Consider the following 19339-nt stretch of genomic DNA (forward strand, 5'->3'; position numbering starts at 1 on the left):
GCAACTAGAGCAGAACCATGTGAATCTCTTGCATAATGTACAGCACATAGTAGTTCTCTGAATGATTCAAGCCAGCTTTCAAAAACACCACTACTGCTTAGGGGGTTGAATTATTGAATTACATCCTGATTTCTTAGTGCAAATAGAAAAGAAGAATGTGATTCAACTACGTTACAATAGAAAATGAGTCACATATGATTTGAATTTCCTAGGTGTTCAGCTCCACCCAAGTTGCATCTCAGTTGGATACCATAAAATGATTGACCCAGGCCTGCTTTCACTTCCAGCTTCAACCTTTACCAAGGTTTCTGGATGGCTGCCTGACGAGCCAGTGGGACCTGCTGATCATTTTCGCCTCTTTGCTTAAACAGCAGAGCTATCAAATGATAACCTGTCCAGCTAACAAGACAAATTAGAGCTCCAAACAGACTCATCATTTGCACAACTCATTCGTATTTCAACCGTGTAAATGCTGAAGTTAATCCCATAACATTCCTTCCCTCAAAATGAGACATCCTCCAGCAAAAGCATTCTGGACATGACCGACATATCAGACATATAGATGTATACAGCGTGTGTTTAAATGTCTGCTGTATGTACATAGGTTTTTGTAATATCAACACTTTTGCTGATTATGTGTTAAAATATCATGGCTACTAGATATTTACAGTAATTTAAAGGAATAAGCTAACTTTTTTTTTTCGTGTCTTGCCTCACTCCTGAGTCCATGACCAGCACATAGACACCATCCTTTCGACTGTGCGTGCAGTAACAAGGGAGATACAGTACGGGCAGAGCTGGCGCACCGCTATTAGCTTAGCTCAAACGCTGGAAGTGCATAGGTAGTGTTAGCCTGCCTCCACCTAAAGTCAAAGGAAACCAGTGGGCCGATCTTCGTCTCAGAGCTGACAAAACTCTCCGGTAAGGCATCTTGAGCGGTCAACGGGACGAGATCAGTCAAAACGGAGGGTTCAAGCAAAGACGGTTTATTTTGGTTCAAGCTAGCTACATCGAGGGTAGGTTAGCTTCCTGTTTCAAAATAAAAGCACAAATTCTATCATCATAGTTTTCTGTATGTAAAGGGCAACGGGTGTTTTATTTTGTGAAAGTAACCGGAAGTGCGTTGGTCACAACGGCTAGCTTGAGTAGTGCCGAATTCGTCCGAACAAATTTGTAAACAGCTGATATTTAGACAAATTAAAGACACACTGCTGATCTAAACGGCTACTTTCTCGCCTAAAAATGTCTGAAATGTCAATAAAGTGATATATTTACAGAGTGTAGAGCTAAACTGAAATCAGCTTCTGACTGCTGATTTCAGCTCAGGTAGGAGGCAGGCTAACACTACCTATGCACTTCCAGCATTTGAGCTAAGCTAATTAGCGGTGAGCCAGCTCTGCCCGTATCTCCCTTGTTACTGCACGCACAGTCGAAAGGATGGTGTCTATCTGCTGGTCATGGACTCAGGAGTGAGGCAAGACACACATTTTTTTTTTTGCGTATCCCTTTAAAGACACGGTATGAGAGCAGGTGTTAATGATGTCGTTCATGAACGTTGACGGATGAATCATCAGTTTCTGGCCCTCATAAGACTGAACATGAAGCTTTTTGTTTGTACCGGTAATTATATTTCTGACACTAAACAATGCAGTGCTGCACTTCATCATACAGTATCAGTCAAATTGTATTTTATCAGTCCAACAGCCCTCAGGTATTAAAGTAGGTTCTGTCCTCTCCACTAAACCGGTGCTCTCAAGTATTTTATAGAGGAATAATTATTAATTGATATCAAAATAGCTCTTCTTGCTTTGGCTCTGGTGTCAATTCCCTGTTGGTGGTACAGCAGCAGTGGAGACCTGCATCGTCACAAGCAGAAATCAGTTTTGGGTTGGAGGAGAGGTAGTTAAACTTGTCAGTGCTGGTGCAACAGCGCCCCTCTGTGGAGTAAAAAGCTACTGTTCATACACATGTTCAACTTTTACCTTGAGTTTGTGAACTTTAAATGTACCAGTCAGTTGGGATGATTACAGTACAAGCTGAGTTTTCATTCAATTATTGAAGCAAATGAGGCTAAAGCGGAAATATAAGGGGAACCTCAACCAGCTGGCTGTATTGACTTTGTTCTAAAGCATTACATCTGATTGTTTTCACAATGGAAATGTTGATGTTTTGAGGTTATCTGCACATACATGACTGATAACCACTGCTTTGTACATCCCTTATTGGAGTGTAAGCATCACCGCACACTGATGTACATGACAGTGAACTTGAACTGGGAGAGCAGTGTTGGAGGAGCAGACCTGTTCTTTTTGGAATGCTCGTCTTTCCCCTTCTTCACTCCAAAGATCCTTGTGATCAGAGTGCTGAAGAGAAGAGTGGAGGAGTTTCTCACCTGAGACAGGACAAAAAAAAGAAAAACAAGGAATGAGAGAGAAATTAGACAAGGAGAGAAAATCTGTGAGTGTAACACACCAAAGCAAACATCTGCATCATTAGAGTCAATTAAATTTTATGGTCCTTTTGCAGGTTACAGTCTGTGTTAGTTCATTCGGTGCAGTGATTAGAGGTTGTAGAGTGGAAGGAGTCTGAGAAACACCTCAGAGCTGCTGGAGAAAAACATTCACAACATGTCAGGATGTGTGTTAGAAATGATGAACAAAGGCACAAAAACAGTTCAACTCACTGCCCAGACTGGAGAGGTGAAGCCCAGGACAGCAGCCTGCATCCCATCTGAGACGAAGGGGATGATGTTTTCCCCCAGACGAGTGTCCCTGTACAGAGCCCTGAGGATGTTCAGAGCATGGACCTGTTGTGGTGGACAATAATACTTTAGATAACTACGAACCAGGAAGACATTCTGAATTGAATTGAGCGACTCAGTGTCTAATTCTACCTTCATAAGTTAATATCAAGAGCTGGACTGTCAGCGCCATCTACCACCACGACCATGGATATGACAAACAGTAGTTTGTCAGTGTAGTAATTGGTTTTAAAAACCTATTGAACTAAACTACTGTAGTTGTTTCTGCCAGTCTAACACTCTTGTGATACTGCTGAGAGTTGTGGTCACATGATCATACCTGAGGGACAGTGGAAGCGTCGGTGTTCCTGTCAGCAGACGGCATGGCGAGAGCGATCAGTTCTCTCATGGTCACTTTCAGGAGACTGCAACTGGAGGACTTGGGCTCAGAGGAGAGCAGAGCCTGAGGAGGTTGGGGAAAAAACATAAACAGGTTCACAGAAAGAATAATAAAGTGGAAAAAAGAAAAACAGGTCTGTTTAAACGGTGTACCACATCAATCAGCCACAATATTAAAACACCTAACAGTTGTTATGGTTGGGGCTGCTTGGTGTAGATAAGTTTGCTGTTTTAAAAGTTCATTCTGAATCATTAGTCATTTGATTTGAAACTTAAATCATAGTCAATCAGTTATTTTCCATGGCCTCATGGCTCAACAAGGTAAAAAACCCACACACTGGCCATAACAAAAAATTAGTAGATGAGAAGTAGATGATCAGAGTATATATATATATATATATATATATATATATATATATATATATATATATATATATATATATATATATATATATATATTACATGTGATTAAACTATTTGGATGTATGCTGTTGGCACTTCCTTGTTGTCTTTATTCATGGAAAAAGGACAGAGATGGAACTTTACATTTGTAATGAGAGATGCACAGCCAGTTTTATTCTCAAAGGCCTGGATCTGATGCCATCATGTCACAGGTAGACCAATAATAATGTATGCTGAAAAATATGAAGGAAAGAAATGTGATGTGCTTATGTAGAAGTGTGTTGTTTATGCAGATAAAAGCCACCTGGTTCTATACAACAGCTGAATATCCCCATAGACCTGTTAATTAATTAATACAGCTTGTACAACTGATGTTACTATTCTTTTTAAAGGAAACATACATACAGTATATTTCATAAAATTGTTCTTATTTCTTTTTGAAATCACAGCAGAAAACCTCTGAACTAAAATCCTATCTATAATAAGGCAAGGAAAGTTTATTTGTATAGCCCATTTTTCCTTAAGCCCCTAACCCTAACAGTTTGTCTCTAAGGGCTTTAATAGCATCATAACAACATCCTCTGTCGTCAGACATTCACATCGACTGAGGAAAAACTCCCAAGAAAAAACAGGAGAAAGCTCAGGGTGAGAGACAGAGGAGGGATTCCTCACCCAGGATTGGCAGATGTGCAATAGATATAAAGCCTCAGCCAGTACATAGGTTTGTTGGTACCGATGGTTTCAATGAATGACATCACTTGTATGTGCCAGGAGTGGGAGTTGGGAATGTGGGAGTAAGGGGGTGACAGCACTTGGCTGCTGGGCGAGAAAGTGGTTATCTTACTGTGGAAGCTGATGGGAACCAGCTGCGTGTCTGGCCATGATAATGGGTAAAGGTTTGGCCTGGGACGGATGGAGACATGGAGGACACAGAGGTAGGGAGGAAAGGAAGAGGAGGAGGAGGAGGAGGAGGCCCAGCCTGGCTCCTATGAACTCTTAGGGGGTCGGGACGGAGGCAGGCAAGAAGAAGAGCTAGCCTGGATCCTGCCAGGTCAGTCTCAGATCGGTCCAGACCGGCATTGGGGCGAGCCGAGACGCCGGCCTTCCTGGATCTGACGTCGTCAGTGTGCAGAACTCCTCTTCCTCCATGATCTTATCCTCTCTTTCTCTCTATCCATCCACGCTACTCTTCCTCCACATTACTGTAATATCCTCGTTTGAAAATCAACTCAGCCAAGTATGTTTTGCACTAATAACTAGAATCATTTAAAAAAAAAAAAGAGCCACTCCACTCCAAAATGCCTGCTATGATAAAACATGAACTCTGTCATGTCTAGTTTTAATATCAGCAATCAGAGGAAGTGGGGAGGCTGGGTAACACGCTGAGTCAGTCAAGTGTTAAGGTAAGCAGGTAAGAGATTACAACACGTTGTTTAAGGTGTGTGGGACTGGCAACTATTCAGAGGGGTCACTGAAAGGACAGTAAGTGAGAGTGTGTGTGTGTATGTGTGCTCATGCATCTGCTTTGAGTGTTTATGAGAGTGTGAGTGAACAAAAAGGACAGATGGATTAACTCTGAGGACTCGCTGCATTCATGTTGCATGTGCCCTCAACAACTCAGCAACTCAGCACAAGTTTGTAAAATCATAATTTAACTAATTCAAAGTTCAACATTTTGGCAAATCCGCAAGCTGTTTTTTGATCGGCGGGGCAGAGACGTTAGCTGCTCACGAAACAGCATTCCAACACAATCCAACACAATCCAACAACGCCCAAAACACTCTTGTGAAGAAGGTATGACCTGCACATTCACCACACTATGAAATAATAACGTACATATACTACTATACAAATATTCAGAACTACTTGCATTTTTGGAATCACTCCACCAAGCATCCGTGTCTGGAATTTAGTTCCAGCTACACATTTGCCTCAAAAACAATGCCATCTCATAATGTTATGTTATTATTTCATATCGTCGTGAATGTGCAGGTCCCAACTTGTCCACCAGAGCGTTTTGGAGTTGTTGGATTGTGTATTTGATGAGTTTGATGAGGGAAAGGGGAAAGTACTGCACGCCGTGCAGAGCTCACGTCTCTGCTCTGCCGATCTAAAAACAGCTACTGTAGCACCAACAATCAAAGGTAATGAACCTACAGGGATTATGGCAATAGGCCAATTTGCCAAAATGTTGAACTATCCCTTTAAACTGAATTTATATTAAAGTGCAATAATGAAAAAAATGTCTATATGAAGATTTTTTCCAAGATGAAATCTACGATCAGTTATGATGGAGTAGGATCATAATGTTCCTGGATGTTTGATTCATGAGCAGCGGGTGAATTGATGTGGGTCATCCCTGCTACACACATACTGCAGGAACTAAATCAGAGGAATGAGCTGTTTACTGATGGAAGTCTGCATCTCTGTGCTCTGAGGTGTTGCAATTTAAAGAATAAACTCTTCTCAACACTCAAAATCAACAGTGCGAGTCCAGCATCCAGAGTGGAACTTCACAAGCACCCTGTGGATACTTCTCAGCAGCATGGAACCTGTGCTCTCACACACCTGGATGTAGAAGGGGATCCCAGCACTGCGTCGTGTGGCACACAGCTTGGACATGGGGTCACTGGATTTGACTTCTTCCAGAACCTCAGAGAGCCAGCGGGCCGGGAGCTGCTGCAGGGCCGGGCTGCCACTCCTACACATTCAGAAACACACAGAATAAAATCAGTTTTCTTTTCTTCTTATGTCTTTTTTCAGCTTCTGTCTTTGAATGTGTCATCATCATAGGATCACAGAAAGATTCATTTTAACCTGCATCATTTTTTTAGATGGAAGGTGATTTTAATGTGCACTGATCAAAAAATACATTAAAGGGATACGCCAACATTTTTTGTGTGTGTCTTGCCTCACTCCCGAGTCCATGACAAGCAGATAGACACCATCCTTTCGACTGTGCGTGCAGTAACAAGGGAGATACGGGCAGAGCTGGTGCACCACTAATTAGCTTAGCTCAAACGCAGGAAGTGCATAGATAGTGTTAGCCTGCCTCCACCTAAAGTCATCAGAGAAACTCTTCAGCAACTCTAAACGGAAACCGGCGGGCCGATCTTCGTCTCAGAGCTGACAAAACTCTCTGGTAAGGCATCTTGAGCGGTCAAATGCCGGTAACAGGACGAGATCGGTCAAAGCGGAGCGTTCAAGCAAAGACGGTTTATTTTGGTTCAAGCTAGCTACGTCGAGGGTAGGTTAGCTTCCTATTTCAAAGTAAAAGCACAAATTCTATCGTCATGGTTTTCTGTATGTAAAGGGCAACGGGTGTTTTATTTTGTGAAAGTAACCGGAAGTGCGTTGGTCACACCGCAGCTTGAGTAGCGCCAAATTCGTCCGAACAAAATTGTAAACAGCTGGTATTTAGACAAACTAACGACACACTGCTGATCTAAACGGCTACTTTCTCGCCTAAAAATGTTTGAAATGTCGATAGTGATATATTTACAGAGTTTAGAGCTAAAATGAAATCAGCTTCTGACTGCTGATTTCAGCTCGGGTAGGAGGCAGGCTAACACTACCTATGCACTTCCAGCGTTTGAGCTAAGCTAATTAGTGGTACACCAGCTCTGCCCGTATCTCCCTTGTTACTGCACGCACAGTCGAAAGGATGGTGTCTATCTGCTGGTCATGGACTCAGGAGTGAGGCAAGACACGGAAAAAAAAAATGTTGGCGTATTCCTTTAAGTTAAATATTTACTTATTTTAAAGCGACACTAAGGAACTTTTCAACCTTCATAAAATATTTTCATAACTTTTGTGATGATACATCGACTTACAACAAGTTGAATGACACCTCTGTCATGGCCTGAGGGGGTCTGTATCTCTTTCTCTGGCACTAAGCAGCTTTGAGGAGCATGGTAGGAACCCTGCTCTCACGCTAGTGTTCATGGGAAATGGAGTCTTCCTTCACTTTCACTTTTGCGAGTCACAACAAGGAGGGAACAGGCAAAACGGCACTTTAGCAATGGATTATGTTTGTGTTTTCACTTTGAAATGATCCACTGGAAACAGAAACTTAGTTTTGATGTCTTTTGTTAATTTTAATGCAGGATATTTACAGGGCTTCACGCTAGTGTTCATGGGAAATGGAGTCTTCCTTCAGGCAAAACACTGCCGCTTTGGTCCACAGGCGCCGCCAAACTCAACCAAAACTGAAAGTTCTTTAGTACTGCTTTAAACATGTTAACAGCTATACAGTATTATGTAATGTGCACCATACTAGGCTTCCAGAAAATGTAAAACTGTGGTTCCCATCAGGGCGTCCAACATCAGACGTGCATCATACTGCTTTTGCCAAGACACAAATATTACTGCATGTTAATCCAACTGTGTATCCATTTAGGAGGGATTGATTTACAAAGGAAGTTGCTGCTCTAAACTCTGTGACACATTTACTGTCCTCTGCAGCATCTGGTACTCCAGCAGTTTTACAACAAATGCTAAGAATATGATCTAAAAGTAACAAACTCCGCTCCCTCTCATCTGTGAGAAGCAGCTGTCTGACAAGAACCAGAGGAGCAGAGATGATAAACCAAAACCCTCCGACGGGCCAAGAGTGCAGTGGTGCTACACACACACATCCCCTTGTGTTCCATTGCACATACAGTACTTGACACCCTGAGGGCACACACATCCACAATGACAAACACATGTGATGAGTTTATACTATAAAGGAATAAGTTTCCAAACAGGATGCATTTAATACCCCAGGTGGTAGACTGCAGTGGGAACACTGACACAAAACAATGATGGAGCATTTCAGCCAAAAGATAAATAAAAAATGTATAATTGAAAATAGAGGGCGAGGAAAATTAGTTATCAAGGCATCAAAGAAGTGGAATTCATTCCAGTGATTGAATGGATGATAGAGCTAATGAAGAAATAGATGAAAAATAGTTAAAAGCAATATGAGATAAGATATCTTTTGAAAAATAGATGTCTTTGTGATTATGAAGCAGGTCTAGGTTTTATATTAACACTATGGAAGTATCAAGGCCTCAGTCCACAGAGAATATACAGGATGATGTAATTTAAGTTATATCAAACAAGCATGTTCCTTTCTAAAAAACATGATCTGTAGCAGCTTGCACAATATTACACTTGTGATTTTTAATATTTAATACTTAAATCCACATACATTTCTTATGGATATATACAGTTGAGGATGAAATGAGTAGCCCCCCTATGAAAATGTCACTTTTTTGTAAATATTTCCCAAGTGCTGATAAACGGAGCAGAGATTTTTTAACAGTGTTTTCAAACATAGTTGTATTTTGGATACTTGCATTCATACTTTGCACACAGAAATGGAATTATTTCACAAAAACCAAAACTACCGTACCAAATTATTACCACCCCCCCTGATGCAAATAGTCTGTTGTGTATCCTTTTTGCTGGATAACAGAAAACAATCATTTGTTTTATTTTTCAATAAGTCTGTGACACGTCTCCTGTGGAATCTCAGACCATTCGTCTTTGGGAAATCTCTCCAGCTCCTCCAGATGTGAAGCCTTCTGACATGGATCTGGGTCTTCAGTCCACCATACACATTTTCTATAGTATTTAAGTCAGGGCTTTGTGCAGGACAGTCAGTAACATTCACTTTGGTCCTCTGGAGGTCGTTCATCACTAGGAGTGACCTATGTTTTTGAGATAGCAACAACCCAGACCCAGTATGATGTTTGAAAACACTGTGTTAAAAAAAGATTTGCTCTGTTTAACAGCACTTGGGAAATATTTACAAAAAAGTGGGGACAAATCATTTCACCCTCCACTGTAAATCACATATCAAAGCTTCAAATAACGTGTTGGAGGAATATGGGACCTTAAACACATTTAGAATGACAGGTGGTGTCCATGTAAGAATATCATATGGCAGGGCCTTCAGGGGGCATCTGGAAACAAAAGGTTGTGAACCAGTGGGGCAGATATAAATACACATGTCTAACTCAGTCGCCGAGCGACAAAAGGGGAAAGTCGAGGAATACACACAAAAAAAAATGAAAAGAAAGAAAGAGAAGACAGGGAAGAATAAAGGAGAGACACAGTGAAAGAGTGCAAACACAGTGGAACACACCAGGGCCAGATCCCAAGGCAGAGCATCAAAAGGCCATGGTTAAGCACCCAGCAATCAACACCCCATAACCCAGCACACGGCCTGCATACTCTCCACACATGCCTGGGGCACAACACACACACACTCCCAGCGCGCCTACACACAACCACTAGAATGTCGCCCTCATTACACAACACACTGAGAGGCTAGTTCCAGTACAAGAACAAAACAAGTGCGTTCTGTCTAAACTGCTGAGCACTGGGTGGTTCCTTCCAAGTCAACACTGCTGGGACGGTTTTGTGGTTTGTCACCTGCCGCAGGGCTTAAGACGTCTTCCACAACCCACCGCTCAGGAAAAGGGAGAGGCGAAAAGAAAGTGAGAAATTCTTTCATGTTGTCCAGAGTTAATGGATTGTTTTTCTTCCCCTCAAGAGGATAATAGTTGGATTATTTCCTTGAATAGCAGGGGGGAGGGGGAGTGTGGAGTTTAGTATGAGACTCCAGCCAAGTTTAATGTTGTCCCTGGAGGTATGTTGCTACAGAAGCCCCACCACTCCAGGACTGTTCACTGTGGAATTCAACTGCATGAATAGCTTTGAATTACAAACCTGAGATAATCTGAGGATATCCTCAGTGGGAAAATATTTGTCCTTAACTTGCTATGCAGGAACTTTGTAACCATGCTAGTAGCTGCACTTTTTGCACCAAAGTCATTCAAAGTTCACAACTAAGTAATTACAATGTTCTCTATACATAATATATAATACTGTTATTAGCTGTGTTTGTATTTTCTAGATGGTAATTGCACTGCAAACTGTTTCATCTATAAAGCAACATCACATTTGATGATATTGTACCTGTGATAATTGAGTATAATGACCTGGCTGTTAAAAGCTTCAGTGTGTAATATTTGGAAACATTTATTGGCAAAATCTGAATATACCACCAATGATATATTTGTATAAGTGTATAATAGTTATAAAATAAAATTGGTTTGGCATCGTAGCCTTATAATTATTCTTTATATGGGTCTTGCTTTAGAGAGTGTCACCGTCTTGCACCGCCATGTTTGTACGGCAGCCTGAATGGAAAAATCCAGGCAGGCAGAGAGCAAGAGCACAAAATAATATAATATAAAAATATTCTTTTAACTAATTATTATTCTTTTCAAAATTATGATTAAAAACACTACACACAATCTTAAACAACTGGATTCTATACTTTCACTTTCTCGAATATAAATCCAAATGCAGCATATAAAAATATCTGAGCTGACGCATGATTGGCGGCTATTATCACATGAATGCACGTGATTGGGGGTCGCCAGAAATTTGTGATGTCAAAATGGGGTCACGAGGCAAAAAAGGTTTGGAATCACTGGGTTAGTGCGAGCGAGTGAGCGCTGCAATCTAGAATCTGAACGCTGGATATCACGGTTTTCCCCCCATTTTACACACTGGACCTTTAAAGCTTCAGTTGGTAACAGTTATTCAGTCATATTCGCTGGAACTGTCACTGTATTCTGATAGGTAATTTAGGACCAAATCGAACTCCTCTGGCTTCACCTACAGCCTGTAATCCTATTTGCCAAAATCCACTGGGACCGGTGCTGTTCCACCAGTCTGGTAGAGGAGGCAGGAGTAGCAGCCAATCACAGCTCATACACGCGCTGCACGAGCCAGCGTGCTACGTTTGTTTTCTCTGAACAAACATAGAAAAGTAAAAAAAAAACTGTAATTTGTGGTGTTATGTGGCTGAACTACTGCCTAGCATAAGGACAACAGAGACATCCATCACAATGAAGTTGCCAGATTTGCTGCTACAGCTTGTGTTAATGCAAAGAGGATGAGGATGGTAAACCCATCACATGATGATTATTCAGCTCTAGAGGTGTCTGTAGATTTCAGACGGAGCCAGGCTTGAAATGTATTCAATAATTAATGCATCAGAACTTAAAAAACCCTACCAACTTTTTAATTCATAGAGTTTTTGAATTGATTTACACACATGCCTTCACTCTGTTAGCAGCAGCTCAGTGTTCCATGTATCACTGTTGGTTGTCCTGAGGGCACCAGATGATGAATAATTGCAGTCACCCAGTCTTGACGTAATTACAGTATATTATATTAGAGGAGTGACACTGAGAGAACTCCCACTCTTGATAATTACAAGAGACACTGATGTTTCACGGTCATGACGGAAGATAATGCCCCCAGCCATTCAGCAGTATTACCTTACAGCCCCTTTTACTCAGAATGTGAACACACACACATACACACCTGCACAGCATGTCTGTGAGGCGTACAAAGCCCACATAAGCCAGTTCAAAGGCGCCACGATGACGGGACTGCAGGAGCTGCTGACGGAAGTATAGGCCGACCCCTTCCACCTGTAACACAGAGACACACAGAGAATCATAAACTCAACTGTAACACGAGCAGCTCTGCTTTCTGTGTGTGTGTGTGTGTGTGTGTGTGTGTGTGTGTGTGTGTGTAAGCCAAAAGTCAAGAAGTGGATGTGACCTGTCACGCACGTTCAGAATGATGTAACTACAATCAAAAGGATTATGTGCACCACCTGAAAGCTGCAACAGTGGAGGCAGTTACCAGTGCATCAGGGTCCACTGGCTGAACAGTGAGGGAGCAGAGCGAGGTGTTAAAGGGATAGTTCACTCAAAATTGAAATTTCTCCGTGCAGCACTGCATGTCCATATGACGGTTGCAAATGGATACCACTTTTCTTCGTAACAAAAAGACTCACCAAAAAACATCCAAATACCTCCATACTGCTCGTATGTTATGTCCGTCTTGTATTGAAGCCCCGAAATGCAAAATTGTTCCGAAAAAAATTAAATAGTAATCAGTAATCTCGCGAGATTTGGACGGACCAGGAAGAGGAGCATCCGCTACAAACAAGCTTGAAAGACAGGCTTGATTTAATTTTTTTCGGAACAATTTTACATTTCGGGGCTTCAATACAAGACGGACATTACATACGAGCACTATGGAGGTATTTGGACTTTTTTTGGTGTGTCTTTTTGTTACAAAGAAAAGTGGTATCCATTTGCAACCGTTATATGGACATGCACTGCTACGCTGAGACCCCCTGTAACTTAGAGAAGGCACGGATAACTCTGAAACTTCTCCCAGCCCTTAGTCCACATGAGGGTGAGTAAATAATGAGTGAAATTTGAATTTTGGGTGAACTATTCTTTTAAGAGAAAAAATGAAATTTTTACTGTTGCTTTCAGGTCGTCATTTTGCCCAGCCTGCCAGTAGGGGCAACCGTCTGTCTAGGTCTTTTGTTCACTCTGCTGTCTGACTGCTGAACAAAACTACCCTATGTGAATCTTTACCCAGAGACTTAGAGATGTACTTTTAATGGTGATATTTATTAGAATTCCTATTTTTAGTGATGTATTTATTCATTTTCTTACATGCAACTAGCAGACTTTGCACACAGCTGCCAACCCTCCTTTTCTTTCCTGGTTTCTTGTCTGTGACAACATCTATTGCACGTCTGTCCGTCTTGGGTGAGGGATCCCTCCTCTGTTGCTCACCCTGAGGTTTCTCCGATTTTTCCCTGTTAAAAGGGTTTCCATGGAGTTTTTCCTCAGTCGATGTGAGGGTCTAAGGACAGAGGATGTTGCTACGATGCCATGTAAAGCCCTTTGAGACAAACTGTTTGTAAAAACGGGCTATACAAATAAAATTCCCTTGCCTTGCCTTGCCTTTCTCTGTTATGTTATGTGTGTGTTTGTGCTGTTATGTGCTTGTGCTATGAGCATGTGGTGTGCGAGCCACCAAATGGAATTGCCCTTTAAGGGATTAATAAAGTCGTCTTGAGTCTTGAGTTAAATGTCAAAAAAAAGAAAAAAAACAACAACAAAATTTCCCAGAATTCAAGATGATGTCATCAAATTACTAAGACTATAACTCGAAGTGTGGTGTGAGCCAGAACTGAAGGTTCATCCTGCCACTAGGCTACGACTCATTCACTTTACAACTATTAAAACAACAGAAAGGAAAAAAGCAAATCCTCGTATGATACTTATGTATCATACTGTTTTGTTTAAATGTTATTACTTGTTATTTATTTATATATATATATTTTTTGGTATATGTAAAAGTGATGCATGTAATATAAGTGGTTGCATACAAGTTCAATCAATACTAGGTTGTTGAATGAACAGTAATATTGTTGCAGGGACAGGGCTGTTGGAGTGGGGGAGGGGGGGGGGGGTATGATGTTTATACTTGTATTATTTCTGTGCACCTGCTTCTGAATTCATGTGCTTTGTACACTGTCTCTCTATGTATAAATAGCAATAAAAGGACTTTTTACTTATTTTGAGCAAAATGAATGACAATATTTCCACTCATATCCAACCTTAACCTAGAGACTAACCAGCTTTGCCCCATAGATGGAAGATTGTTCATTTTCTTTGAAAGATGTCAACTGTATAAAAGCCAGTCATACACTGCATTACCTAATCACACTTAAGCCTTTTCTCGATTTGGCAAGCACAGAGCAGCTGTAATACTGGCTGCTCTCTTGTTTTAGAGACACCACTTAGTTTTCAGCCAGCGAGCATAAAGCATGTCGAGCGTGAGAGCGGTATGTCAGTAGCGTGACAAGTGTGTTCAAATAAGGATGCTGAGACATCCGCATAATGGCCACTGTCAGTAAAACCATCCAGTTAGTCAGTGTTAGCAGCATTATTCTAACTATACACATACACACATACATATACAACTGAGTGTTGCCTCCGAGGCAGTGTGTAAACTGGTGAGTGTGTTGCAGGTGAGGCGGGAGGGCGAGGCGGACGCGGAGCTGCAGTGCCCTGTCATTAAGGCTGTGGTATCACCGCCACCACATAGGCAAGCCAGGCCCCGACTTAGTCAGGGGTGGCATGGAGGGCACAGGGAGGGGAGGCACGGCCCCGCTGCAAAAAATCCCTATGTGAAAAGGAGAAAAAAAAACCCAGCGGCCCCATAGGGGATGTAGGGTTAGACACAACATCTAAACTAACACAGACACAGACCCACAGATCAACTACCAGTTCACCAGCCGTCGTAGCCTTCAGCTACCGTCCCTGATGTCACAGAAAGATGGAACTACTGTATGATGTACGAGCATTGGTTTAAATGAGTGGAACAGCTGGAGAATGTGCTGAAACGGACAAAGGCAATGAATGAAAAATGTGCGTAAAAAAGGAAATACTACAAAAGGAATGAATGCAACAAAAATGTGGGGCTTCGACAGCCCGTTTCTAACTGGTCAGTAAACTCGACTGACCCTGCGGAACCAAAGAGTGGACTAAGTTAAACCACCAAAGTATGGACCCAGTAGACCGCAGCAGTACCAAGCCCAATGACTTATCACATTGGTGGCCAGAGTGGACTCCCAGGACAGGCCTGACCTCACTGAATTAAAAATGGCAACGACAGTCACTGTTAGATGGCCCGTGGCTGCCGGGGCCCAGACCACTGCGGTGCTGAGCTGGGCTGCGTCGGACCACAGCCGTGCTTATTTAAAGCTTCCCTCCCGAAGGTTCCCGTCTGTGTAACTGTTCAAAAAGGGCCAAGCAAGCTTCCTGCGCAGGGGGGCGGAGGACGGGACTTTATTTAGACGTCAACTTCCTGTTTGCAAACGTGCCTGTTTCCCAGAAAAACTTCCATGTGCGGAGACAGAAGTTTCCCAAGTCTAATTACATGTATGGCTCCGGGGCCATGACAGTGACCCAAATAGCTAACTTCTCCCCCCCGGCGGGACAGGGCTAGAAAACACTCTGACAATGTTTGTTGTGGTTGCTGCAGCGATTTGCAGGATGCACAGGCAACAGTAATATTCTTCCATTGCAATAGAATGAATATTATTCTACTCTGCACAGGTTGCATATCTGAACGTATTCTTGATGTTGCATTCATGTGAAATCGGGCAGACGTCAGACAGACAACAGACGCTGCATGTAACAGGATAAACAAGCCTCTATGTAAACAAGTGGTCCGCCAGCACAAGGTAAAACAATACAGGCATGACAGTAAGTTGTCATGGTGATGTCGTATTGTTTACCTGACCCACGTTTTACCGTCTTTCTCTCATCGTGTAAAATGACGTCCGGTTGGTTTGCCGACGGCCGTCTGCCTGACTGCACCTGAATGCAACATCAGTGCCTCCGTCCTTCCTCACACTACACAGTGGTGACAGTTTTAACAGGCGCTACCTGGAAAACTTTCTCCCCGAACCGACAGCTCCGGTGAGTTTCCGTGGTTACCTACGGTCATGCTGCCACTCAACGTAAAAAATGGCAATGCAACATGGCAGCCTCAGTTCGGTGCGTCGCCCACTGATGTATTTGTAACGACATGTAACAACTCATTCTAAGGTACAAGAAAGCTTTCATTTGTATGTGGGTGTGATTCAACTTCAGTGGAATACGTATTTATGAAAGAAATATTAGATTTCTGCTAATAAAAAGCCAAATAAGTTACATACTGGGGCTTGAACTTTTATCCTGGATTCTGATTTGCTCCCACTTTTGGTTCAATGACAGCAGACACTCCAGCTGTATGCTTTACAAGTCTAAAATGTCTGATGACTCATGTTCTCCCACTCCCAGTATGATCTGAAAGAGCCTCTTATGATGTCCCAGAATCCTCTGTTTTTTCATTCTTCAGGACCCCCCCTTAAAAGCTCTGAATGGACTGAAGTCAGGTGACTGACTGGAGGAGAGTCTATGACAGTTAGGCCTCATTGCCCTTCTTTAGTCTTTAGGTAGTTCTTCTCTCTAGTGTGTTTATGGTCATTATCCTGCTGCAGTGTGAGTCCTTCTGCAGGAAGATGCACAACAGATAGTGTGGCATCTCTCCAAAAATGGAGTGTTAATTTTCTGTCAGGGTGGAGTCTATTCTGTGCAGGTGGCAGATCAGCCAATGCATCCCACCACAATGTTCTCTCTCTGTTACTGCTATTACTCAGGATCCAGCAGTAAACCTCTTCATCCCTGTTGTGTCTGTATCCCTTTGTGTTTCTTGTGTGTCTCCCCTATCTGTCATGTTTTCCAGGGCGTGGCTTCCTGTTGACTCCTCCTGCCTGTTTCCTGTCACTGATGCTTCACACCTGCACCCATCTGGTTCATCAGGTCCACACACAACAAACCAGAGATCATCTTGCAGTGGAATCAGCTGCAGCTCTGGCCTGTTAACATGCTGACTTTCAGACTAGGGTTGTGCTGATAGAAGATGATATTGGTGATTATAAAATGTTCAAGAACACATGCCAAAAGACACACACACACACACACACACACACACACACACACCAAAACCAGCTGATTTTAATAAAGCAGGTCGCAATGTTACATAACATTGTATTAAGCTGTTTTTAGATCGGCGGGGGAGAGACGTGAGCTCTGCACGGGGCACGGTATTTCCGCCTTTCCCTCATCAAACTCATCAAAGACACAATCCAACAACTCCAAAACGCTCTGGTGGACAAGTTGTGACCTGCACATTCACCACACTATGAAATAATAACAGAACGTTAAGAGACAGAGTTGTTTTCAAAGCAAACGCGTAGCTGGAACTACATTCCAGACATGGCTGCTGGGCGGAGTGATTTCAAAAGGGCAAGTAGTTCCAGAGTGGTTTGAAGTTGTTGGATTGTGTATTTGATGAGTTGATGAGGGAAAGGCGAAAGTACCGTTTGCCTCCATTGTGTTAGCTGAGCAGCTCACGTCTCTGCTCCACCGATCTAAAAACAGCTTGCACTGACAATTAAAGCTAATGAACCTACTACAGGGATTATGGCAATAGGCGAATTTCCCAAATGTAGGACTATCCCTTTAACGGCTTAATACGTAGAACCACTACTGTTGCCATGTTGCCACCCAGTACAGAAACATCTTCAGTGTTGTTGCCAGGCCAACGGGGATATAACACAAGATGTTGATTCTGGAATGCAGAAGTTGTTGAGCTCAAACACATTTTGGAAAGAGAAGAGTTTTGGTCAGATACAAACACACTTGCATACACATGTGTTTGCCCATGCGTGTCATCACTGTGGTTGGGCAGAATGACTTTCTTACACGTTGACTTAGTCAGACCCAAGTTTCCAAACATCACTGGAATCACCTCACTGACTGCTGATGCAAACACACACACTGTTCACACAAAGTGACAAGCCAATGAAAAAGCAAAATGGATGGATGCGGTGAAGACAGAGCAGAGCTGAGGTTTTCCTCTTGTCTGTGTATTTCTCAGCATGAGTTTGTCACTCATCGATTATGTAATGCGGCCACAGTCACCATAGTTACTGCAGTGGACAACATGGTTTCCACAATATCACCATCAATCATCTCTTCAGGACACTGTGGCGGTGACATCGTTAACTTATCAAGCTCATTTCAGGCGTGACACCACTTTCACGTTCATACAGCAAACATGAAGTTACCAGCAAGAAGCAGTTAGCAGAGTGCAAACGCTGGAAACAGCCGCCCTGCCCTGTAGCTTTAGATCTGCCGGAGAGACAAGATAATGATTTCAGGCTTCACATCATTCCCCTTCCTGAGAATAAACGGCTAATTGTCAACAGACACATTCCTTCATCTGATTCGTCTGTTCTGCACTTATACAGACACCATCACCACATCATAACATTACATAGTAGGTCCCCCTGGTCAAAAGAGATTTACCCCACTTTGATGAGGTGGATATGGTGTATATATATATATACACACACAGGAATAATAATGTTAATTCCAAAATGGCAAAATGGTTTAAAAAAGGTTCTATCAAAACCTAAATTAAGGACATATGCAGATTAAATCTAACTTTGGCCCTCAATTATATGTTACATCACGTTTACAGAGGAAGTCAAAGATCTTTAGTTGCACAGCTGAGATCTGGTATTCTTCCTCTGGCCATTGAGGTTGGGCAATTTAAAAATATTCCTGAGGAGAATAGAATATGTGAAATGTGTGAGTTGGATGAAGTGGAAAAGTGAGTCTCATTTCCTTTTGTGTTTAAGACTGTTAATTTTATTTCCAAAGCCTGGAAAAGAAGACAGGGAAATGTGTTTAATTAATCTCTGATGATTTCCTTTGAAGCTTGGTATTGTTTTCCTTTTCTCTTTTTTTTTGGATAATGGTTTTGAGCCCTTGTTTGTTTTCTTATTTTATTGATGTGATCACATGTTCTGGTCCTGGTTTGTTTTATTGGTGTTTTATAATACAGATTAGTATGAATGCATACTAATGAATGAATTAGTATGCAAGTACGCATGACACAATAACAAAAATTCAATTCATTCATTTCCACATCATATTTAAAATCACCAATAGGTAATCAATAAGAAAAGGACGGTTTGACCCTTTCTGCCTGTTGTAGTTGGATCACAACACTCACTCAATCTGTAAGTGACCAGCAACTGAGCAACTGAAACTACAGCGTGGACTCCTGTTGACAGAGAAACCATGTTAACCTGTATGTGCCTGACCACTGGGATGGATAACCATGGTGCTGTGGGTAAAGAAACTGAACATACAGAAAAAAAAAACATGCATTCAGCACAAAATACAGTCTGATACTTCCTACTTTCTCTCTCCCCCCTACTGTATATACATGGTCAACAGACAAACACACACATGCACATGCACACACCCCGTTCACCCCCTACACAGACAA

General features: G+C 42.1%; 2 protein-coding genes across 2 annotated transcripts in view; one reads left to right on the top strand and one right to left on the bottom strand.

Moving 5' to 3' along the window:
• The window catches only part of thada (THADA armadillo repeat containing), a 118115-nt gene that overhangs the window by 79776 nt on the left and 19000 nt on the right, over positions 1-19339 (bottom strand). The window contains exons 22-26 of the mRNA XM_083988020.1: positions 11933-12042; positions 6110-6242; positions 3081-3203; positions 2684-2806; positions 2301-2392 (exon numbers count right to left, since the gene is read on the bottom strand). Of these exons, the coding sequence (XP_083844146.1) occupies positions 2301-2392; positions 2684-2806; positions 3081-3203; positions 6110-6242; positions 11933-12042 (581 nt within the window). The remainder of the gene's footprint in view (positions 1-2300; positions 2393-2683; positions 2807-3080; positions 3204-6109; positions 6243-11932; positions 12043-19339) is intronic.
• Positions 14183-19339, top strand: part of tmem254 (transmembrane protein 254) — a 312289-nt gene continuing 307132 nt past the window's right edge. The window contains exon 1 of the mRNA XM_083988018.1: positions 14183-14188. The gene's annotated coding sequence lies outside the window, so the exon portion shown is untranslated. The remainder of the gene's footprint in view (positions 14189-19339) is intronic.

The sequence above is a fragment of the Trachurus trachurus genome, assembly GCF_905171665.1.
Source record: "Trachurus trachurus genome assembly, chromosome: 15".
NCBI classification, from domain to species: domain Eukaryota; kingdom Metazoa; phylum Chordata; class Actinopteri; order Carangiformes; family Carangidae; genus Trachurus; species Trachurus trachurus.